At 44.7% G+C, this 25047-nt stretch overlaps 1 protein-coding gene across 5 annotated transcripts in view; it reads left to right on the forward strand.

Annotated features, from left to right (window-relative positions):
* The window catches only part of LOC109869661 (agrin), a 537476-nt gene that overhangs the window by 337535 nt on the left and 174894 nt on the right, over window positions 1-25047 (forward strand). For all 5 annotated transcript variants that reach the window (XM_031803590.1, XM_031803591.1, XM_031803593.1 and 2 more), the window contains 3 exons: window positions 7730-7954; window positions 9405-9629; window positions 13712-13918. In XM_031803590.1, the coding sequence (XP_031659450.1) occupies window positions 7730-7954; window positions 9405-9629; window positions 13712-13918 (657 nt within the window). The remainder of the gene's footprint in view (window positions 1-7729; window positions 7955-9404; window positions 9630-13711; window positions 13919-25047) is intronic.

Consider the following 25047-nt stretch of genomic DNA (forward strand, 5'->3'; position numbering starts at 1 on the left):
TTGTTTTACTCCATGTGTAACTCTGTGTCGTTGTATCTGTCGAACTGCTTTGCTTTATCTTGGCCAGGTCGCAATTGTAAATGAGAACTTGTTCTCAACTTGCCTACCTGGTTAAATAAAGGTAAAATAAATAAATAAATACAATTTAAAGTGTATTCGGGCATGGACAATGAAAGGCTGAAATGAGCATAGCATCCTGGCATTTAAAGTGTATTCGGGCATGGACAATGAAAAGCTGAAATGAGCATAGCATCCTGGCATTTAAAGTGTAGTCGGGCATGGACAATGAAAGGCTGAAATGAGCATAGCATCCTGACATTTAAAGTGTAGTCCTGGCAATGAAATGAAAAGCTGAACTGAGCATAGCATCCTGGCATTTAAAGTGTATTCGGGCATGGAAAATGAAAGGCTGAAATGAGCATAGCATCCTGGCATTTAAAGTGTCGTCCGGCACCGAAATGAAAAGCTGAAATGAGCATAGCATCCTGGCATTTAAAGTGTGGTCGGGCACCAAAATGAAAAGCTGAAATGAGCATAGCATCCTGGCATTTAAAGTGTATTCGGGCATGGACAATGAAAAGCTGAAATGAGCATAGCATCCTGGCATTTAAAGTGTATTCGGGCATGGACAATGTGTCTGACATGGTTCAATTGTGTACATGGTTTAGAGTCCGTTGTAGTCATAGAGGTGTGTGTCTATGCCTCAGCTGAGTTTGTATTTACGATCTGTACATGAATGCCTAAATACAGCCAAACCCCTCTGACTTGTACTGCCTTTTGGTTTGCTGTGCTTTCTCTTTTACTTGCAGTCAATGAATCATTCCACAACTACATTAACCATGTTTTTAAAAAGCTTTTTGTAATGTGGCTCGTCTTTCTGAGGTTAGAGCAATGCGGAGATTGATCACATGTGCTGGCTTAATGGTGCACTGCTATGGGCCTGCATCTACCTTTACTCATGTTCAGGGTGGTAACAGAGAATGTGAGCAGAGTTGAGTGGTTGAAATCATCACTCCTGGATCATGTCCTTAGTCTGCTAAAAACCACCTCATGCTCACGGGAAAAAGAAACTCCCCGCTCCAAATTCACTCCATTCATTAAATCACAATTTACCCAACACCGATTTATTTTTGTGACTACCTGGACCTATCAATTGATTTTTAAGTATTGAAACCAAACCATATGGAACTTAATGAAAAATATTTGAATAAACATGAAAAGGTGAATGGGAGAAACATTTTAAAATAAATAATAAAAATGGTTTATTTATTTACTGTCCTATCCTGATGGAATGGTCCTCAACCCTATACCCTAGACACCCACCTGAGAGACCCATACACTAAGGAGAAGTCCTTATATTTTCTATCGGCCTACTGTAAGTAGCCTATATGCAGCCAAATCAGAAAGATGAATGTGGTCAGAGACCTACTAAAGCAACACAGCCCCCTCAAGATTCTGAGCCTGCCAGGCAGGGTTGGTCCTACAAAGCCAAAGCCACCTGATGGGAGAGCATAATATACAAGGAATTTCTTAAAGTTGCAAATGAGAACCTTGACGACCTTGTACCTAGCCGGTGGGGATTCCGGTGGGTTGCTCTCACCCAGGTAGTGGCAGTGCTGGCAACACGAGCTACACTAACACTAGCTGCCGTCACACTCTGGTTGCACAAAATAATCAAAGACTGCACAGAGATGCTTAGGGAAATGGTCACAACGGGGGACCAGCATGTGTGTGTTTCAGGGGAAGGGGGTGTACCTGATCTCCATCACCTAGGACTTGACAATTTGCTCAATTTTGGAGGCCTTCTCAAACAGCTGCAACTGTATATGCATTTGTGCGGGAAAGGGGTTGAGTGTGTATGAGTGTGTGTGTAACCCACATCTGTTGCAAAAAAAGAAACGTCCCTTTTTCATGAACCTGTCTTTCAAAGATAATTCGTAAAAATCCAAATAACTTCACAGATATCCATTGTGAAGGGTTTAAACACTTGTCCCCATGCTTGTTCAACCATAACCAATTAATGAACATGCACCTTTGGAGAGAGTTATGAAAATGTAGGACACTAAAGAGGCCTTTCTACTGACTCTGAAAAAACAAAAAGAAAGATGCCCAGGGTCCCTGCTCATCTGCGTGAATGTGCCTCAGGCATGCTGCAAGGAGGCATGAGTACTGCAGATGTGGCAGGGCAATAAATTGCAATGTCCGTACTGAGACGCCTAAGACAGCGCTACAGGGAGACAGGACGGACAGCTGATCGTCCTCCGAACTTCACACCTGCAGGACAGGTACAGGATGGCAACAACAACCGCCTGAGTTACACCAGGAATGCACAATCCCTCCATCAGTGCTCAGAATGGCCGCAATAGGCTGAGAGAGGCTGGTCTGAGGGCTTGTAGGCCTGTTGTAAGGCAGGTCCTCACCAGACATCACCGGCAACAACGTCGCCTATGGGCACAAGCCCACCGTTGCTGGACCAGACAGGACATGCAAAAAGTGCTCTTCACGCGGTTTTGTCACACCAGGTGTGATGGTCGGATTCGCGCTTATCATCGAAGGAATGAGCGTTACACCGAGGCCTGTACTCTGGAGCGGGATCGATTGAGAGGTGGAGGGTCCATCATGGTCTGGAGCGGTGTGTCACAGCATCATTGGACTGGGCTTGTTGTCATTGCAGACAATCTCAACACTGTGTGTTACAGGGAAGACATCCTCCTCCCTCATGTGGTACCCTTCCTGCAGGCTCATCCTGACATGACCCTCCAGCATGACAATGCCACCAGCCATACTCCTCGTTCTGTGTGTGATTTCCTGCAAGACAGGAATGTCAGTGTTCTGCCATGGCCAGCAAAGAGCCCGGATCTCAATCCCATTGAGCATGTCAGGGACCTGTTGGATCAGAGGGTGAGGGCTAGGGCCATTCACCCCCACAAATGTCTGGGAACTTGCCGGTGCCTTGGTGGAAGAGTGGGGTAACATCTCACAGCAAGAACTGGCAAATCTGGTGCAGTAGGTAACAATCCTTTGCATGAACTACCAACATTATTATGTGTATTATTATTATTAACAATTATTATAGTTTATTGTGGAAATTAAGATGTATTGTATATAAAAAAATCAGTGTCAGTCCAAATTTTGAACACACCTACTCATTCAAGGGATTTTCTTAATTGTTTCTATATTGTAGAATAATAGACATCAAAACATTTCAATAACACATATCATGTAGTAACCAAAAAAGTGTTGAACAAATCCAAATATAATTTATATTTCAGATTCTTCAAAGGAGCTACCCTTTGCCTTAATGACACCTTCAGACACTCTTGGCATTCTCTCAACCAGCTTCAACTGGAATGTTTTTCCAACAGTCTTGAAGGAGTTCCCACATATGCTGAGCACTTGTTGGCTGCTTTTCCTTCACTCTGTGGTCCAACTCATCACAAACCATCTCAATTGGGTTGAGGTCGGGTGATTGTGGAGGCCAGGTCATCTGATGCAGCACTCATCACTCTCCTTCTTGGTCAAAAAGCCCTTATACAGCCTGCAGCTGTGTTGGGTCATTGTCCTGTTGAATAACAAATTATATTCCCACTAAGTGCAAACCAGATGGGATGGCATATCACTGCAGAAGGCTGTGGTAGCCATGCTGGTTAAGTGTGCCTTGAATTCTAAATAAATCACCGACAGTGTCACCAGCAAAGCACCCCAACACCATCACACCTCTTCCATGCTTCGCGGTGGGAACCACACATGTGGAGATCATCCATTCACTTAATCTGCGTCTCACAAAGACATGTCGGTTGGAACCCAAAATCTCAAAATTTGACTCATCAGACCAAAGGACAGATTCCCCCGGTCTAATGTCCATTGCTCGTGTTTCTTGGTCCAAGCAAGTCTCTTCTTCTTATTGGTGTCCTTTAAAAGTGGTTTCTTTGCAGCCATTCGACCATGGCCTGATTCACACAGTCTCCTCTGAACAGTTGATGTTGAGCTGTGTCTGTTATTGAACTCTGTGAAGCATTTATTTGGGCTGCAATCTGAGTTTAATCAACTTGTCCTCTGCAGCAGAGGTAACTCTGGGACTTTCTTTCCTGTGGCGGTCCTCATGAGAGCCAGTTTCATCATAGCGCTTGATGTTTTTTGCGATTGCACTTGAAGAAACTTTCAAAGTTCTTAAAATGTTCCGTATTGACTGACCTTCATGTCTTAAAGTAATGATGGACTGCCATTTCTCTTTGCCTATTTGAGCTTTTATTGCCATAATATGGACTTGGTCTTTTACCAAATAAGGCTAACTTCTGTATACCACCCCTACCTTGTCACAACAAAACTGATTGGCTCAAACGGATTAAGAAGGAAACAAATTCCACAAATTAACTTTTAACAAGGCACACATGTTAATTTAAATGCATTCCAGGTGACTACCTCATAAAGCTGGTTGAGAGAATGCCAATAGTGTGCAAAGCTGTCATCAAGGGAAAGGGTGTCTACTTTGAAGAATCTCACATCTAAAATATATTTTGATTTGTTTAACACTTTTTTGGTTAGTACATGATTCCATACGTGTTATTTCATAGTTGTGATGTCGTCACTATTATTCTACAATGTAGAAAACATTTTAAATAAAGAAAAGCCCTTGAATGAGTATGTGTATCAACTTTTGACTGGTACTGTATATATATATTTTTACAAGCTATATATATTGCAAATTGAGGTGAGAGCGATGGAAATGCTTTAGGCATTTATCTGCGTCTGTTCTGTGGGTGGCATTGTGTGCTCTTTTCAAAGGATGAGTCCCGGTCTTTCGGGGGCCCTGGGATTCGGGGGGATGGGGGTGGTCTGCTGGTCACTGGGATGACAACCCAACTTGGGATGGGGAAGTGTTTTAGCTGGTGGAATAGTGGGGAACAATTGGAGGTTTACTTAGTAGCAATGCAAATATCATGGTGTAGTGACATGGACACTCAATCACTATGGTACTTTTTAATGGTGAATTGACAAACATATATTATGATACATTTATTTGAAACTTGTATCGCATTAGGGTAAATGGTGAAATAAGTATAGCCAGTTATAATTGTAATGGCTTAGCAGATAATAAGAAAAGACAATCAGTATTTACCTGGCTAAAAGCGAAGGAATATAATATCTATTGTTTACAGGAAACTCATTCAAAAAATGTTGATGAAGTTGTGTGGAAAAAGGACAATGGGGGCAAAAACTGGCAGCTTCATTAAATAGTACCGGCAAAACACCAGTCTCAACGTCAATAGTGAAGAGGCGACTGCTGGCCTTCTCGGCAGAGTTGCAAACAAAAAGGCATATCTCAGATTGACCAATAAAAAGAAAAGATTAAGATATGCAAAAGAACACAGACACTGGACAGAGGAACTCTGCCTAGAAGGCTAGCATCCCGGAGTCGCCTCTTCACTGTTGATGTTGAGACTGGTGTTTTGCCGGTACTATTTAATGAAGATGCCAGTTGAGGACGTGTGAGGCGTCTGTTTCTCAAACTAGACACTCTAAAGTACTCGTCCTCTTGCTCAGTTGTGCACCAGGGCCTCCCACTCCTTTTTTAAATTCTGGTTAGGGACAGTTTACACTGTTCTGTGAAGGGAGTAGTACACAGCCTTGTTTGAGATCTTCAGTTTCTTGCAATTTCTCACATGGAATAGCCTTCATTTCTCAGAAGAAGAATAGACTGACGAGTTTCAGAAGAAAATTCTTTGTTTCTAGCCATTTTGAGCCTGTAATCGAACCCACATATGCTGATGCTCCAGATACTCAACTAGTCTAAAGAAGGCCAGTTTTATTGCTTCTTTAATCAGGACAGCTGTAATGCTCCGGGTGTCGTGGGTGTGGAGTCAAATGCAGGAGACAGAGAGTTCAATGCTGTGCGTCTTTTAATAGCGCCTAACACACCACAGGGTGCTCACAAAAGTAACGTTCCCAAACACAGGGAATCAAAATGTACAATGGAACATATCACGACCAGGCACAAAACACGTACCTCTACAACAGAGCCGAAGGTTACATAGAAATAATCCAGCACAACAACTAGTGAGATGTACAAGGAGCATGCTCAATCAAGTTAGTCGTCTTGACTACTTTCTTATGTCATTCTGTCTGTAAGCAAAAGTTTAAAAAGTGTTGATAGGGGACAGAATGTGGTTTGACCATCAAATAATTGCCCATATATATTACTCTAACAGAATGTCCACGTGGGCGAGGATATTGGACATTTAATCAAAGCCAATGTTGGTGAATCTCATATATAATGGGATAAAGTTGTTTTATTTTATTTGTTCCTGTAAGTATGCCTAAAGGTTGTTTGGCAAAGTAACCAAATCAAAACGGAAAGCTCCTTGAACGTGGGAATATGCCAGTCCTATTGGGCCAAAATCAATTATGGCCTCCGCTCCGCACACATACTCTGGTTGGTAATAACTGTCACCAGTTGGCCAGCTCCATTTGCAGCAACACGTCGAAAATCGAACTGAAACAAAGACACATTCGTTAGCGACACCACTCCGCCATGTCTAGAAACAATTTGAAGACGCGAGAGGTAGAAAGAGAAAAAAATATGTCAAGATGTGAGGGATATGTGTGAGACTTTGATCCGACGGCACAGAAAAAAGCACTCTTCTTCCCTCTCCCAGATCCTAGACTCTCATTAAGGCGACGAGAGTCGACCCCCAAGATCCACCGAAAGAAGTGGAGCACAGTCTTCTGAGACAAACATCGCCTGAAGTGGAGGAATAAGACTTTCTTTAATTGGCGATAGGGGGGGGGGGGATAAAACAAGAAAGGGTACACTGAAGGTTCGTGGATTACTATATCGTAGCATCCGTCCCTGAAATGAAATTCATAGACAAAGCATTGCTACAAAATAGGGATATTGGACACGGATAAACAGTATTCCAAAAGTGGCAGTGCATACGAAATGAGTCTCTGCGCTTGTCAGAGGAACCCCACTTCCCTGGTGCTTCGTGCTCATAGAGAGTGTTTGTTTTAATGCCTGTCATAAATATGTATCGGGGATCTTAATCTGATGGCGCTACTTTGTCGAGAACATGAGATACCAAAATACCTCCGCCGGTCCCAGACGTCCGCTAAATTAGAAGTTCCACCCACTCATATCGGCAGAATGAGTCACTCCGGAGTGGCAGTGTTGTTTAATAAGTTGCTGGAAACAAAGTTCTCTATAGGGAAATACTGCTTTCTTCTTTTCAGAAAAGTACACATTCAGGGGCTCCCCTCGGCTGCCAGAAGAAGAGCACGCTAAAGCATAGCAATTCAGATTGTATTGTGAATGCAAAATCTCCTTCAATTGGCCGACAGCAAATTAATGCAAGTTGTTTGTACAGCCAGCCATCTATGACCGCCTGGGAATCCTTAGTCAGGGCTGTCAAGTAGTTATTCAGCCCAGAGTAACCCATCCACTGCACTTTTTCCATCTGCACACAAATAGGGTGACAAGCTGATGTGAAAAGGTAGTATGTGTACATTGTGTATTTCAACCTCTATGGAACTTGCTTACATTGTTGTGTTACTTATGGTAGACACTGTAGCTCCCTGGCCTTCTTGGATTCTCCAAATTGTTTTCAATGGATCTTCAACCAATGTTTCAGTCAATAAAACCCACACAGTCAATAAACCCCCCCCCCCCCACACACACACACACACACAAACCCTAATACCTACAGTACCTCTGTCTTCTCCCTCCCTGCAGCCCTGGAGGACCCGTGCAGTGAGGTGACCTGCAGCTACGGCAGCACCTGCATCCAGTCATCGGACTCCTTGTCGGCCAAGTGCATGTGCCCGCTGAGCTGCGACGGTAAGCCCGAGCAGGTGGTGTGTGGCAGTGACGGCCAAGACTACCGCAACGAGTGCGAGCTCTACAAGCAAGCCTGCCACACCCAGAAGAACTTCCGCCTGCAGCACCAGGGATACTGCAGTGAGTCCCCTCGTATACTTCTCCTCTACCCTCCCTCCCTCCCTCTCCCTCCTTTCTTTTGTTCTTTTATGCTTTTTTTTTTTTTTCGCTCTCTCTTCACATCCCGCTGGAGTTTCATTGTATCTCTCTGACATCATGTGACTACTTTTCAAAATCATAGCTTTTTTTTCATCATGCCAACTCTTCCAGCTGTGTGGATTATTCACTGTCGACAAACAAAGCCACTTGTTTTTAGAGCTAGCCATTTTGAGAGTTGTTTTGTGTCACCCGCTGTTTGTTTCGGTAGTTTTCTCCTGAGGACGTCTGACTTCGAGACATTTGCGCCGAGAGAAAGAGCCAGATAGAGCTAACCAGACAAACTAGCGTCCCCAAAAGTGAGACCCTGAGAGACTACAAAATGGAAGGGAGATGGAGTCTCAGGCCCCCAGAGGACGGCTCAAATATATATCCATTCAAAGCCGGTGAGACCAGGTTCCATGTTGCCTTACCTCTAGGGGGAGGCCTGGGTTCTCAGGAGAGCTGGCCCGGTGGCCTCTAAATCTTCCTGAGCGATTCTGTCCAAGCTTTGGCTGTCTCAACTGGCTCGCCATTGTCAGACACATGGTGATGCTTTATATATACAGCTGGGGCTAGGCTAGCCAGCACCTCCACTGTCTGTATGTCTAATTGCCTCATCGGGGGTGGGTGGGGGCTCGACTGCAGAGTGCAGGAATACTGGAAGCCGTTCGGGTTTGTTAATGGGAGATAATGATTTTTGCAAATGGGATAATAGCTGGGCTTGTGTTGCATCATTGCATTTCTGGCGTCAGGTATTTTTGCACAAAAAAAAACAGAGTTGGTAATGGTCTTTATATACTCCTGTGTTAGCGATTCCAATGTGCTAATATACACAATCCCTACAATCCCTGACCTTGGCAATGTGTTGCTGGCATTGGCCCTGTTGTTGTCCTGCCTGCCCCGCCTGGGCTGTGGAAGTCAAGCTACCATTGTCACTTTTGTGTTCCTGTTATCGCTCTTTGTTTCTCGAGCCAGGGCCTTTTCTCTCCCTTTCCCTTTCTCTCTCTCTCCGTCCTTTTGGTCTCATCCTCCTCAGTGGTGTTTCGAATGAATTGCTCGCAGCTTGGCAGTGTTTTAATGCGGCGCAGAGGTACATAAATCCTTTGTGTCCCCTTGCTCTATACAAGACTGTGTAGAGAGATGAGACGAAGTTGAGCAGGCAAACAGCTTCTATTTCAATAAGCATCTCCCCAGTTCTATTATGATTACAGTTGATATGGCCACCAGCGCCAGCTGCCAGCCTGTCGTCCTCTTAGATCCATGGGCTTCTTGGCTTTCCACTTTGTCTTTCCAGAGCAGCCCGTGTTGATAGCAGGCCTATCTCCAGCATATCCCTGGTGATGGATAACCATGTCCTACCACTAACCTCTCTCTTTCTCTCCCCTGTTTATAGACCCCTGCAAAGACAGCGAGAACAGTCTGAATGTGGCGTGCCGGGTGGAGCCACGTACCCGCCAGCCCCTGACCTTTGCCCCCCCGGAGTCCTGCCCACCTGTCAATGAGCCACTGTGCGCCAGTGACAGCCAGACGTACGAGAGCGAGTGCCATATGACGAGGACGGGCATGCAGAAGGGCATTGAACTCAGGAAGATCCACCCGGGCCGCTGTAAGAAACAAGGTGAGCCAGCACGTTCATGCACGCACACACGAACTGCACTGCCTTGACCGATAGATAACTTACCATGTTCTTTACAGGCTGTGTTGTGTTACATGCATGACACCAGATGGTTTGCTTGATAAGAGCTCACAAAGGCTTTTCTGGGCCTTCTGCACTGTCAGGTTTACTGCACAGTCAGGTTTACAGTAGATCAAATCAAATCCAATTTTATTTGTCACGTGCCATGAAATGTTTACTTACAATCCCTTAACCAACAATGGAGATTTAAGAAAAATAAATGTTAAGAAAGTATTTACCAAAATAAACTGTAATTTAAAAAAATAATAATAATTAAGGAGCAACAATAAAATAACACTAGTAGGGCTTTACACAGGGGGTACCGGTACAAAGTCAATGTGTGGGGGCAGAGGTTATCGTCCGGGTAGCCATTTGATTAGCTGTTCAGGAGTCTTATGGCTTGGGTGTAGAAGCTGTTGAGCCTTTTCTACCTAGACATGGCACTCCGGTACCACTTGCCGTGCGGTAGCAAGGAGAACAGTCTATGACTAGGCTGGCTGGAGTCTTTACCAATTTTTAGGTCTTTCCTCTGACACCGCCTGGTATTGAGGTCCTGGATGGCAGGAAGCTTGGTCCCAGTGATGTACTGGGCCGTACCCACTACCCTCTGTAGTGCCTTGCTTTCGGAGGCCGAGCAATTGCCATAACAGGCGGTGATGCAACTAGTCAGGATGCTCTTAATGGTGCGGCTGTTAAACTTTTTGAGGATCTGAGGACCCATGCCAAATATTTTCAGTTTCCTGAGGGGGAAAAGGCATTATCGTGACCTTTTTCACGACTGTCTTGCTGTGTTTGGACTATGATAGTTTGTTGGTGATGTGGATACCAAGGAACCTGAAGCTCTCAACCCGCTCCACTACAGCCCCGTCGATGAGAATGGCGGTGTGTTCTGTCCTCCTTTTCCTGTAGTCCACAATCATCTCCTTTGTCTTGATCACATTTAGGGAGAGGTTGTTGTCCTGGCACCACACTGCCAGGTCTCTGACCTCCTCCCTATAGGCTGTCTCGTCGTTGTCAGTGATCAGGCCTACTACTGATGTGTAGTTGGAGTCGTGCTTGGCCATACAGTCATGGGTGAACAGGGAGTACAGGAGCAGACTGAGCATGCACCCCTGAGGGGCCCCAGTGTTGAGGATCAACGTGGCAGATGTGTTGTTACCTACCCTTACCACCTGGGTTGTGGCTCATCAGGAAGTCCAGGATCCAGGTGCAGAGGGAGGTGTTTAGTCCCAGGGTCCTTAGCTTAGTAATGAGCTTTGAGAGCATTATGGTGTTGAACGCTGAGCTGTAGTCAATGAATAGTATTCTCTTGTAGGTGTTCCTTTTGTCCAGGTGGGAAAGGGCAACGTGGAGTGCAATAGAGATTGCATCTTCTGTGGATCTGTTGGGGTGGTATACAAATTGGAGTGGGTGTAAGGTTTCTGGGATAATGGTGTTGATGTGAGCCATGACCAGCCTTTCAAAGCACTTCATGGGTACAGACGTGAGTGCTACGGGTCCGTAGTCATTTAGGGAGGTTAGCCTGGTGTTCTTGGGTACAGGGACTATAGTGGTCTGCTTGAAACATGTTGGTATTGCAGACTCGGTCTGGGATAGGTTGAAAATGTGAAGACACTTGCCAGTTGGTCAGCGCATGCTCGGAGTACACATCCTGGTTATCCGTCTGGCCCTGTGGCCTTGTGAATGTTGACCTGTTTAAAGCTCTTACTCACATCGGCTATGGAGATTGTGATCACACAGTCGTCTGGAACAGCTGATGCACTCATGCATGCTTCAGTGTTGCTTTCCTTGAAGCGAGCATAGAGGTTATTTAGCTCGTCTGGTATGCTCGTGTCACTGTGCTTCCTTTTGTAGTCCGTAATAGTTTGCATGCCCTGCCACATCCGACGAGCATCGGAATAGAGCCGGTGTAGAGCGATTCAATCTTTGTCATGTATTGACGCTTTGCCTGTTTGATGGTTTGAAGGATGGAATAGCGGGATTTCTTATCAACATCCGGGTTAGTGTCTTGCTCCTTGAAAGCGCCAGCTCTACTCTTTAGCCCAGGCAGATTACAGGCAGATGTTGCCTGTAATCTATGGCTTCTGGCTGGGGGTACGTACCGTCACTGTGGGGATGATGTCATCAATGCAATTATTGATGAAGCCAGTGACTGATGTGCCATCTCAATGCCATCTGAATAATCCCAGAACATATTCCAGTCTGTGCTAGCAAAACACTCCTGTAGCTTAGAATCTGCGTCATCTGACCACTTCCTTATTGAGCGAGTCACTGGTACTTCCTGCTATAGTTTTTGCTTGTAAGCAGGAGGATAGAATATGCCAAATGGGGGGGGCGAGGGAAAGCTTTGTAGGCGTCTCTGTGAGTGGAGTAAAGATGGTCTAGAGTTTTTTTCCTCTGGTTGCACATGTAACATGCTGGTAGAAATTAGGTAAAAATGGATTTAAGTTTCCCTGCATTAAAGTCCCCGGCCACTAGGAGCGCTGCCTCTGGATGAGCATTTTCCTGTTTGCTTATAGCCTTATACAGCTCGTTGAGAGCCATCTTAGTGCCAGGATCAGTTTGTGGTGGTAAATAGACAGGTAAAAAGTGTGGTCAACAGCTTATCATGAGATACTCTACCTCAGGCAAGCAAAACCTTGAGACTTCCTTAATTTTAGATTTCGTGCACCAGCTGTTGTTTACAAATAGACACGTACCACCACCCCTTGTCTTACCGAAGGCAGCTGTTCTGTCTTGCTGATGGGCCGAAAACTGAGCCAGTTGTATGATATCCATGTCGTCGTTAAGCCATGACTCGGTGAAACATAAGATATTACAGTGTTTAATGTCCCGTTGGTAGGATAGTCTTGATCGAAGCTCATCCATTTTATTATCCAATGATTGCACATTGGCTAATAGGACTGATGGTAAAGGTAGATTACACACTCGCTGTCAGATCCTTACAAGGCAATCTCCGTCTCTTCTTCATGTGAATGACAGGGATTTGGGCCTTGTTGATTGTCTGAACTAAATCCTTTGCGTCCGACTCGTTAAAGAAAAAATCTTCATCCAGTTCGAGGTGAGTAATCACTGTCCTGATATCCAGAAGCTCTTTCGGTCTTAAGAGAGGGTGGCAGAAACATTATGTACAAAATAAATTACAAATAACCCAAAAAAACACACACAATAGCCCGTTAAACGTCAGCCATCTCCTCCGGCGCCATCATCATCATAGATGATACCGATCTGGAGTAATCCAATGTTCCTGTTGTGTGATAGGGGCTTCAGTAGACCACCGTGTCTGTAGCTTTTCTGCTCTCACCTCCACACATCTGAGACTCCCCATGGAGTTAAAGACATAGGCTCATGGTGTGATGCACTCTACTACACACAACTGTGGTTTTGTGCTTCAAATAATTCTCAGTTTCTGCCCTGCAACACACCGACTCTCTTTTGTCAGCAATATTTTGTAGTCAAGCTTGAGTACAGATAAAGACCGCTATTATGTGGATACATATGGGACTTCAACTTCTCAGTAGAAGCCTAGCACTGTGTGTTCTTGTGAATTAATTTAGTTCTTGATCAAGTTAACAGGAACCCATTCTCTATCTGTCTTTTACTGAAGTGAAATGGATAGGCATAATACTTTTTAGTTTTCTAAAAAGAAAATGTATTTCAACAGTCATTTCATTTGGAATGTAGATCAATGACATCATACGGTACGTCCCTCTAATGTTCGACTCCCAAAGAAGGCAGCTCTGTAATTAGGTTCCAGTATAGCATGACCACTTTACAGGAAAGAGAAAGAGAGGAATTGAATTCATGTACACATTTGATCCAGTGATGGAGAACATAATGAATTTGAAGCTCTGAATGCGTCTCAACCTTCTCTAAGATTGCCTCGATTCGTCGACTGATTTGCTGCATCACATTTCAAGTCACATTTTACTTTAAGTCCATTATTACAACGTCTCAACATGCTTTACAGAGGAAAATTAAACATTAAAAACGAGAAACAACCATGTCCCTCGTCCATTTTGCAGAGATGTGCAAGGTGGAGTGCAAGTTCAATGGCGTGTGCCAGGTGGAACGTCTAGGCGTGCGCTGCTCCTGCGAGCCTATCCTGTGCGACGGGACCTACAAGCCGCTGTGCGGCAAAGACGGACGCAGCTACGTCAACGACTGTGAGCGGCGACGGGCCGAGTGCCTGGCTAAAGCCCACATCCCCGTCAAGCAGCAAGGCCCGTGTGGTGAGTAAGGTCCTCTAGGAGGGGGGTAAAGGGGAGAAGCCTCTGGTCTTTCTCTCTCTGTCTCCCTCTGGTTGACTCCTCCTGTCCTGTGTATGTACTGTATGTGTGTTTGTTCTGTCTGTCTCTTGACTTGTCAGTAGTGTGTGGTGGGAGGGGAGGTGAAAAAGCGAAAAGTCAGGAAGTTACTATGACCACTACGTTTCCCTTCATCCCCCATCTACCTCATGCCCGTCACGCTCCGCCATCACGTGACACATGAAACACAACAGCCTTCAGGTTTCGTTCATGTCCTCCTACCTCCCCGGTAGTGCCAGTCTTCCACTTCAATGGTTTCTCTCTCTCTCTTCACAACACTAAGTTTTGTCTTGCCTGCCTGTCTCCGTCGGTCTCTTTTTTGTCTGTGCGGCTTCCTTTTTAAACAGGTATTCTTTCTATTTCAGTGCGTCTGTCTGTAATTGTCCGTGTGACATCTGCCGCTGTTCGGGACACACTCCTCACTTCAGCAGGGGAGAGTTCAACCTTTGACCTCCGGTGGACACTGACCACTTGGGGGGTCAGAGACTCTCCTCCAATTGGACTAAACAGGGGTGGTTGTCTTTCTCCTTTCTCTTCCTCTTTCTTTTAGTTTTTCCCTTTCTCACTCTCTCTCTCTCTATAACGGAGTAGTACGTTCTCTCTCCCAACACTCCACTTTTGGAGTCTCTCCTCCTCCACTTGTCTCTCATCCGTCCGTGAGGTTGGGGAGCTCCTCTTCTTCCCAGTGCTGTGTTTTGTTGTGTTAACCCCTTTCCCATCTCCCAACCACCTTTCCCCCATTTTCCCTCAACCCTCAGCCTATGATGGTACCCTGCTACCCTAGCATGGCAGAGCGCATGTAGAACCCCCCCCCCACCCCCAGCCCTATGCCCAACCTCTCTCTTGCCACCCGGGCACTGACTTTAGCTATGCCAAATGCCTATACAGTGGGGAGAACAAGTATTTGATACACTGCCAATTTTGCAGGTTTTCCTACTTACAAAGCATGTAGAGGTCTGTAATTTTTATCATAGGTACACTTGAACTGTGAGAGACGGAATCTAAAACAAAAATCCAGATAATCATATTGTATGATTTTTAAGTAATTAATTAGCATTTTATAGCATGACATAAGTATTTGATCACCTACCAACCAGTAAGAATTCCAGCTCTCACAGACCTGTTAGTTTTTCTTTAAGAAGCCCTCCTGTTCTCCACTCATTACCTGTATTAACTGCACATGTTTGAACTCGTTATCTGTATAAAAGACACCTGTCTACACACTCAATCAAACAGACTCCAACCTCTCCACAGTGGCCAAGACCAGAGAGCTGTGTAAGGACATCAGGGATAGAATTGTAGAGCTGCACAAGGCTGGGATGGGCTACAGGACAATAGGCAGGCAGCTTGGTGAGAAGGCAACAACTGTTGGCGCAATTATTAGTAAATGGAAGAAGTTCAAGATGACGGTCAATCACCCTCGGCATCAATGATCATGAGGAAGGTGAGGGATCAGAACTACACGGCAGGACCTGGTCAATGACCTGAAGAGAGCTGGGACCACAGTCTCAAAGAAAACCAGTAGTAACACACTACGCCGTCATGGATTAAAATCCTGCAGCGCACGCAAGGTCCTCCTGCTCAAGCCAGCACATGTCCCGGCCCATTTGAAGTTTGCCAATGACCATCTGGATGATCCAGAGGAGGAATGGGAGGAGGTCATGTGGTCTGTAGACAAAAATATAGCTTTTTGGTTTAAACTCCACTCACCATGTTTGGAGGAAGAAGAAGGATGAGTACAAACCCAAGAACACCATCCCAACCGTGAAGCATGGAGGTGCAAACCTCATTTTTTGGGAATGCTTTTCTGCAAAGGGGACAGGACGACTGCACCGTATTGAGGGGAGGATGGATGGGGCCATGTATTGCGAGATCTTGGCCAACAACCTCCTTCCCTCAGTAAGAGCATTGAAGATGGGTCGTGGCTGGGTCTTCCAGCATGACAACGACTCGAAACACACAGCCAGGGCAACTAAGGAGTGGCTCCGTAAGAAGCATCTCAAGGTCCTGGAGTGGCCTAGCCGGTCTCCAGACATGAGCCCAATAGAAAATCTTTGGAGGGAGCTGAAAGTCCGTATTGCCCTGCGACAGCCCCAAAACCTGAAGGATCTGGAGAAGGTCTCTGTATGGAGGAGTGGGCCAAAATCCCTGCTGCAGTGTGTGAAAACCTGGTCTAGAACTACAGGAAATGTATGATCTCTGTAATTGCAAACAAAGGTTTCTGTACCAATTATTGGTATTGGTATTATTAGTTACTTTTCTGATGTATCAAATACTTATGTCATGCAATAAAATGCTAATTAATTACTTAAAAATCATACAATGTGATTTTCTGGATTTTTGTTTTAGATTCCGTCTCTCACAGTTGAAGTGTACCTATGATAAAAAATTATAGACCTCTACATGCTTTGTAAGTAGGAAAACCTGCAAAACCGGCAGTGTATCAAATACTTGTTCTCCCCACTATAAGTGCCTGCTGACTAGGTCTCTCAACTTCTTCATATAATCAATTAACTATATGTAGAATTAGATCAGCGGTGGGCAAACTATACCGCTGTGAAGGCCATCCGGCACAGATGCAGGCTTTTGCTCCTGCCAAGCAGTAACACACCCGATTCAGCAAATCAAAGCCTTGATCGAAAACTACGATGAGTTGATTTTGTAGAATGATGGGTGTGTTACTGCTTGGCCAGAGTAAAAACCTGCACCCACCGTGGTTCTCACAGGGTATAGATAGCCTACCCCTGATGTAGAGTGTCTGTGTTCGATAGACGAGCTAAATGCGCGACCACAGTTGTGGTTCTCCTCAGACAGATATCTCTATCTCACTCTGGTTGGTTATCTGAATATTAAGTTGTACTCGGCGAGGTGACGTTGAAGCTTCACAGTATCATGGTGCAACTCATTAGCATAGTTTTTTCTCATCTCTTCCCCTGTCTTTTTGTCACGCATAAATTAACATGTGAAATGTCTGCGGTGCTTATGTTTAAAAAAAAATTTATTTAATTATTTCTGACAAAGTAAACGGTCACCGTTCTTTTCGCCGTATTGTAGCCGGTCGCAAGTTACAGTACGTTTTTCAATGCGTTTCTATTGACATTTGCATATTTGCTTGACGACATGATGAGATTTAGATTTAAATCTCCTTTCAGATGTAATTCAACATCAAAAGGAGAGGAGTGAGGTGCCGAGGCTGTTGGCTTAGTTGTGGGAGTAGTATGTGTGAGAGGGTGTGTGTGTGTATGTTTGGTTTTGTGTGTGTAGGCTTCTTTGGGTGTGTGTGTGTGTGTGTGCAGCTGTTTTGTATGTGACAGTGTCTGTGCCTAAATGGCCTCCTTGTCACGAAGCGATCAATAGCACAGTCAGAGGACAGGTTACAGTTACAGCTGTGCCACGCGGCATGCAGCAAAGGACACACTATCTCTCATCACTGTGACCGTGGCAGCCATTGTACTTCCATCCTAACCACAACACACACACTCCACAAAGGAGCTTGAGTCATCCTTACTGGGCCAAACCACATGCCACCTCTGGGAACCACAGTCCCCTGCTAACTTCAATGGCAGTCTAAAACATACTTAAAATCACTTACTGTACATCAGAAGTAGTGATCGCAAGTACACACACAGTGCAGAAGTGAAGGTCCCTGCTGTCCTTTTTCATCTATAGTCCTCCCATCCAGCTGCTGTTCTGGCATTCCTGGTGTGTGTACAGTCTTCTACATGCACCCCAATAAGCCTGAAGTGGTTCAGTCTCCATCGTCTGCTGCCTGTCACTGGCCGGCCTTTTGTCACTTCCCGAAAGCTCTAAGAGCGTCGACCGTGGGATGGTTGGAGACGAAAAACTGGGATGATGGGGTGCCATGGCTGTCACTATCCCAAACCCACACACACTCCTCTCTTATTGGCCGTGAGATGGTGCTAGTTTATCGATCAGTCACGCCACAAGCCATATGGAGGTCTGAAATTATTTCCATATATGACACCAAATCGTGAGTGAGGTGACAACCCCCCTAATTTGACTGGCATCCGCCCTTTCACTCTTTGTATCCCTCAAGGGCCACTTGTCCCCCATGAGGGGGCCACAAACTTCCCTAATCATACAGACACAACCAATGTTCCCTCTAAGCTGCTTGTGCTGCAAGCAGTAGCCCAAGACCGTTGCGCTACTCCCCTGGGACTGCTGCGCAAAGCGCAGAAGAAATATCAGCCCACGGAGAGGCGCACGAGATTGAACCTAACGCAACTGTGTTGAGTTTCTCCTGTTAACACTATCAACGTTTCACTTTAATGTGGCAATTGTGATCGAATCAACACAATATTTGCCACTTTCAATGCAGCATACTGAAACAAGCTTCTCGGACCGGTGCGGCATAACCAATCACAGCTGCAGTAGGCCTATATGCAAATAGACCATTGCCATATATGGATCTCTGCCATTTACTTTTAACTGGACTGTGTTTACAGCTGTGGTCGTGAGTAGATGCGTTTGTTTTGAGATCAATGCAAGAGCTGTATGTAGCCACGTATTCGTTTTGTTTATAGTCTTTTGCTAGTTATTGAGTTATTAGCCCGGTTATAGATTATTTGTATTCAGCAATAGGAGAGTGATTGCTTCCTGCAAGAGCACAACACATCTACATTTCTAGACATCTTTGAAAAGCTAGTCAGGTAAAGAGCTTTTGTCTTAAAGGGGCAGTGTTGCATTTTGAGACAGGCTTGAATAAGCTAAGTAGCAGAGAGTAGCATAATTAATGCATTTTATTTTGTAAAGCGGTTTCTTGCACCAAACAACGCAACAACATTTTCAGTCACCTCCTTGTCTGAAGGACAAGTGGATAAACAGGTTAATGTAAAGCCCTGCATGTTTTTTTTTTTCAAAAGTCTCATGGAATGTAGGCCTACATTGAACACCACACTACTACTGTAGGCTGAATGATAGAACAGCTATTTACATGTTGAAATGTTATGGGATGCATTTTCTCCATTGTTTTTGATGGTAGGCCACTCTGGTAGGCCTACATTATGATCACATAGCCACAGTAGCCTACTTGGTCACTGTAAAAACTGTAACTTAAAGCGGGTACAGCCTCAGTGTTCACAGTAAAACTGTAACTTAAAGCAGGTACAGCCTCAGTGTTCACAGTAAAACTGTAACTTAAAGCAGGTACAGCCTCAGTGTTCACAGTAAAACTGTAACTTAAAGCAGGTACATTTTCAGTGTTCACGGTAAAACTAACTTAAAGCAGGTACAGCCTCAGTGTTCACAGTAAAACTGTAACTTAAAGCAGGTACAGCCTCAGTGTTCACAGTAAAACTGTAACTTAAAGCATGTACAGCCTCAGTGTTCACAGTAAAACTGTAACTTAAAGCAGGTACATTCTCAGTGTTCACAGTAAAACTGTAACCTAAAGCGGGTACAGCCTCAGTGTTCACAGTAAAACTGTAACTTAAAGCAGGTACATTCTCAGTGTTCACAGTAAAGCTGTAACCTAAAGCGGGTACAGCCTCAGTGTTCACAGTAAAACTGTAACTTAAAGCGGGTACAGCCTCAGTGTTCACAGTAAAACTGTAACTTAAAGTGGGTACATTCTCAGTGTTCACAGTAAAACTGTAACCTAAAGCGGGTACAGCCTCAGTGTTCACAGTAAAACTGTAACTTAAAGCGGGTACATTCTCAGTGTTCACAGTAAAACTGTAACCTAAAGCGGGTACAGCCTCAGTGTTCACAGTAAAACTGTAACTTAAAGCAGGTACATTCTCAGTGTTCACAGTAAAACTGTAACCTAAAGTGGGTACAGCCTTAGTGTTCACAGTAAAACTGTAACTTAAAGCGGGTACAGCCTCAGTGTTCACAGTAAAACTGTAACTTAAAGCAGGTACATTCTCAGTGTTCACAGTAAAACTGTAACCTAAAGTGGGTACAGCCTCAGTGTTCACAGTAAAACTGTAACTTAAAGCAGGTACAGCCTCAGTGTTCACAGTAAAACTAACTAAAAGCGGGTACAGCCTCAGTGTTCACAGTAAAACTGTAACTTAAAGCAGGTACAGCCTCAGTGTTCACAGTAAAACTAACTAAAGCGGCTACAGCATCAGTGTTCACAGTAAATGTGCGCTGGGAGTTGCACAACATTTTCACAACGTCCAAGACCTGAAATTTGGTCAGTGCCGTAAACAATTTGAGAAACACTGGACACAACCATTTTATAAACTGAAAAAGACAATGTGCCCTGTTTGATATATAAGCCCATATGGTCTTCCACTTTAAAGATGAATGGCGGTGGATTGTGAGTGGCCAGTTCATAGCATTCCCCAGATGCTCAGATGAAAAAAGCCCAAGGGGCTTAAGATGTGTCTGTCTTAACCCAGAGCGCTCAAAGACAGCTTTTACTGCAGCGAGACAGGGACACATTAGATGGTACAGCGGATCACAGACAGACACACAGACAGACAGTGAAGTACTTAGTTAGATGGTTAGATAATTGGTTTGAATACCGTTTGAGAGCGGTGCTATATTGGCTCATTGTTTGTGTGTGTGTATGTGCACATTCACACACGCACTCTCCTCCCAGAGGTTAACAGAGAATCACTCAGCCAGAGAGACATTGTCATTGACAAAGAGCTTCAGGGAAGGAGGAGAACTGGGGAGAAAAGTGCACCTACGGTGACACCCTGTATGCACACATGACTGTAATTCGCTTTGGATAAAAAGTGTCTGCTAAATGGCATATACACAAGCCTCTCCGGTGAATATTTATAATTTGCATGTTGATTTGATTAGCATCTCCGCCACGCGACGACACTAGTCAACAATAATAGACTGAGTAGCTATTAAACCCAGCGAGGACCTCCAGTGATGTTTGGTAATGAATCTAATTAGTGTAGTTGCTCTGGGAGTCAGGTTGACGGTATGGCAGGGGTACTAGGGATTATATTTAACGTGGCCCATAGCGGACTGAAGTGTGTGTGTGTGGTGATGAGGGTGTGTGTGTGTGTGTGTGTGTGTGTTTCAGTAGTGGCAGAGTTGTGAGCAGTCACCAGGCCTTATGGGTATAGCAGGGTTCTGCTTTGGTGAGCCACCCCTCCCCTTACCCTGTCTGTTGCACCCTTCCTTCCTTCCTTCCTTCCTTCCTTCCTTCCTTCCTTCCTTCCTTCCTTCCTTCCTTCCTTCCTTCCTTCCTTCCTTCCTTCCTTCCTTCCTTCCTTCCTTCCTTCCTTCCTTCCTTCCTTCCTTCCTTCCTTCCTTCCTTCCTCCCTCCCTCCCTCCCTCCCTCCCTCCCTCTTCCTCTCTCACAATGTATGTGTTGTGTGCCCTCTGTGTGGACCACCATGCCAATGATGCCCATCTGCTGTTTGGTGGCCTGCTTTAACTTCCTTCCTCTCCTCCCCCTCTCCTCTGTACATATACACGTCATGAGATGGAGGAGCTCATCTTTGTACAGTGGTTCTTCCTTTAAGAGTTACGAGCTTATGCTGCAACAGTTAGTGGTAGATGGTGGCATTCTGTCATTGCATCACACCTTCACAAGTGGGACTTAGAACGCTGACCTTTTGGTAGTCTAAACTGTGGCACAAATGGACTTTTCGTAAATTAATGGAGGTGTTTTCAGCTTGAGAGTCTATCTTCTCTGGCACTAGAGTCCTGCATCAGGCAACAACAACAAACAACTGTTGGTGGTCCTGGAGTTAAGAGAGAACTTGGATAAATTCAATGGGGAATTTCACTTGACATGTGGACTGACGATTTTCCCAAAATAGGCACGGTGGGCTTTTGGTTTCTCTCCCTCTAAAAACAGAACAGAATTCCAAATAACAAACTGCCTTTATTTACAAATTAGTAAGAATGTCTCACCCCATGTTCAAGAATTGCCTTTTTTCCTTTATTCAGATTATAACCGCTGACATTCGGATATTTCAAAAACGAAATAATCTCCAAAATATTGTTATTTTTTAAACAAGCCATAGAAAGTTTCAGTTTAAACCACCAGAAAATACAGAACAAATAATACAACAAATATTGTGGTTAAACTCAAATGTACTAATTGATAAAAATGTATAAATTGGAACCTTTATCAAGTGGAAGGGGGGAAAAGTAAGAAACGCAAACTTGTCTGTCGGAAAAATGTGATAAATAAAAATATATACCAGTTTCATTTAAAGACCAGAAAATTGACACCTGTGCCATATAGATCGCAATTTTTTTTCAATTTAATGATTTTCAATTTAATGATTCCATGGCACATGGTTTATGAATTCACACGCAATTTTCCATTCCACCTGAAAGCCCTAATCTGCTCACTTAAATGAATAGAGATCCTGGTCATGGTGCTAAAGAATGTTGTACAGGTGGCCGTCTAATCTTGTCTAATGGGAGGGCCGGCCCTGTTACCTGTTTATTTTCCGGGGCTTTAGCGTTCAGCATAACACAGGCGAATAGCACTGTGATAGCCCATCCTTGATGGGTTATCAGCAGGACAATGCATTGTTTTCTAACCACATCTAGATGGATCCAAAACAAATTACTATGGGAATAAATATCACTAAATGACAGAAATAGTGGAATAAAGTAGGCTAATGAAGGCAACACCCAAAGTCATTCAATTGTTATGACAGGATTTGGAGCAATAGCCAACCTGCGTGTGGTCAACTATTTCAGCACCGTTTCACGTTGCTCTGAGACAAGCATGGGGGGCCTGGTCTTGATAAATCAACGAGATTTTTATTTTCACTGAATCTCCGTTTGGGTATTGGTTAGACTACAATTAGGGTGTGGAAATGTTAGGATTATTTTGCTTTTCACTCGCTGTCACTTTAGTAGCCTACTCCCAACCGGTTCCATTGTACAGCGCCATATTTTCCTAACAGAAATCCTGAGGGTTTCTTTTTTTCCTTTTTCTTGGAATAGAATGGCAACAATGGCTGACACTTCAATAACATGAAATAGAATTCTGCGGCAACCCGCAAGCTGTGCTGCAGTACGACACAACTTTTAAAGGAAGAACCATTGTATGTGTTCCCTCATTGTTGTCTTTCTCTGTCCTCATTTACTTGAGCTTTTTCTATATTTCCCTCTTTTTATTTCCCCCTCTTCTCCCACCCCCTCTCTCTCACCCTCTGTTTCGCTGTATTTCACTTCATCTGTGTCGTCTGGTAGATAAAGCGTGTTTGGGGTTTTAAAAAGCAAGTGGAGGACTATGGTGTTTGTTTTTGTCCCCTTGCAGCCATTACTCTGTGATAAGTGCTCCGTAGCAGGGAAACAGGGCCCGCGGGCCTTTCTTTCACTATATGCTAATATTTAGCCTTTTCTCTCCCGTTCTGGCACCTATTTTAATATGTTCCATAAATGTTTTCACTGCTAGCAGCCCCCCCCCCCCCCCCCAAAACTGAGTAAGGGCGCTTCCCATTTGGCTGCTTCTCTACAATGGTGGCACTGACAACTGCCTCTCTCTCATCCGATTGGCTACTGACAGCATGGGGAGGGGTTTTCTCTGATTCTTATCGTGACATTGGGAGTAATCCTGAAATGAACCAGGGAGCAAGGAAGATTCCAATCTACATATGCATGAGTAAGGAGATGCTCGACCACAAAAATATAATCTCCCTGCTTTTACATCCATATGTACAGCGTTGAACCGCATACATTACCCACGCAAACACGGCTAAGAACATGACACTCCATCTCTCCTGGCTTATATACAGAACGCCCGCCGAGTGCATTCAGCTCGCCTCTAAATCTTGACTAATGTGACAGTTTAGTGAGAGAAGGGAAGAGGCAACGCCTCTCTTGGGGAAAGACGGGCAGCGGAACATTTGTGGTTGTGGGGGGGGGGGTATACATGTAGCAGAACGTCTGTCAGTGGGTAGGCCAGCGGCAGTAATGGTTCTCTAAAGCAATCCATAGTGCTGCATACCAGCAGCACCCCAGAAGCCCATTTCTTCTGACAAGAGTTTTAATCCCCCTGGTTTTAATCTCGGGGATGGCAACTATAAAATATCAGACTAATTAAAAGGAGAAGGAAAGCAGGGGAGCGAAGGGAGGGGGCATGGCCTAGACTGGTGGGAAAAGGGCACAAAGCGGAGGCAGAATTCAGACTCCCAAGTCGCCACTTCTGAGACAGACACATTGTCCTTCCGTAGAGAATCCACTGGGGTTTCTGTTCTTCAGCTAGGAGCAGAATTATTGATCAAAGAAGAGTTACTCATCTCCAAGACCACTCCTGCGGCGATGCACTCACTTACAGCCATCTCTCCACGGCACACCTTTTTCTCTCACTTCTTTGATTAGATTTGTGGCACTCTGGTTCTTACACACACATCATTGTCTTGTCTCTTTCACTTGATAAACACAGAGGGGACATTAAATAGTATGTGTGCATCTGATGCTTGTATGTGACTGACTACTGCAGCCTCCCAGTATATGTCCTGCTCTCCTGAGGCATATGACTGCGAAAGCTCCAGTCCTTGAACAGCACAGCCACCACGACCATCACTACCCAGGCCTCCGGGATGGCAGGCTGCCGTTTCCAAGTCTCCCTCACTGTTTCTGAAGGAGAAAAGACGCTTTCAGTTCCTTAAGATTTTTTTCCCCGACTGAGAATATGTAAGCCATCTCAATTACCAAAGCCGGGTATAAGGGCTGCTGGACGTTTCTCAAAGTCTCTAATCTTACACTCTCTCTCCCCACTAAGATTATTTCACCGAGAACTGTGGGAGTTTTGCTTCTTCTATTTAATAAATCTGGAATAAAAAAAATGTGCCTCCAGAAGGATTGCGCATTAAAGAATAAAGAGCTTTTTGGATTCTTTTCATCTTATTTTTTGGTGTAGAAACAAAGAGAACCAGGGACAAAAGCGTTATCTGAGACTGCAGTTGCATGTTAGGGAGCCGGGCCTTGGGAAATGGGTCGGTGAATCCATTTGAAGGCCATGAGTGTGTGTGTCGATTGCCCTCTGTTTCCAGCGCTACATACACACAGTGAGAAAAGAAATATCAGGCAGAATAGCTTTTTCTGAAGCCTGGCAAAATTAGGCACAGTTCCACTACTTATATATTTAC

Source organism: Oncorhynchus kisutch, linkage group LG24, assembly GCF_002021735.2.
Source record: "Oncorhynchus kisutch isolate 150728-3 linkage group LG24, Okis_V2, whole genome shotgun sequence".
In the NCBI taxonomy this organism is placed as follows: domain Eukaryota; kingdom Metazoa; phylum Chordata; class Actinopteri; order Salmoniformes; family Salmonidae; genus Oncorhynchus; species Oncorhynchus kisutch.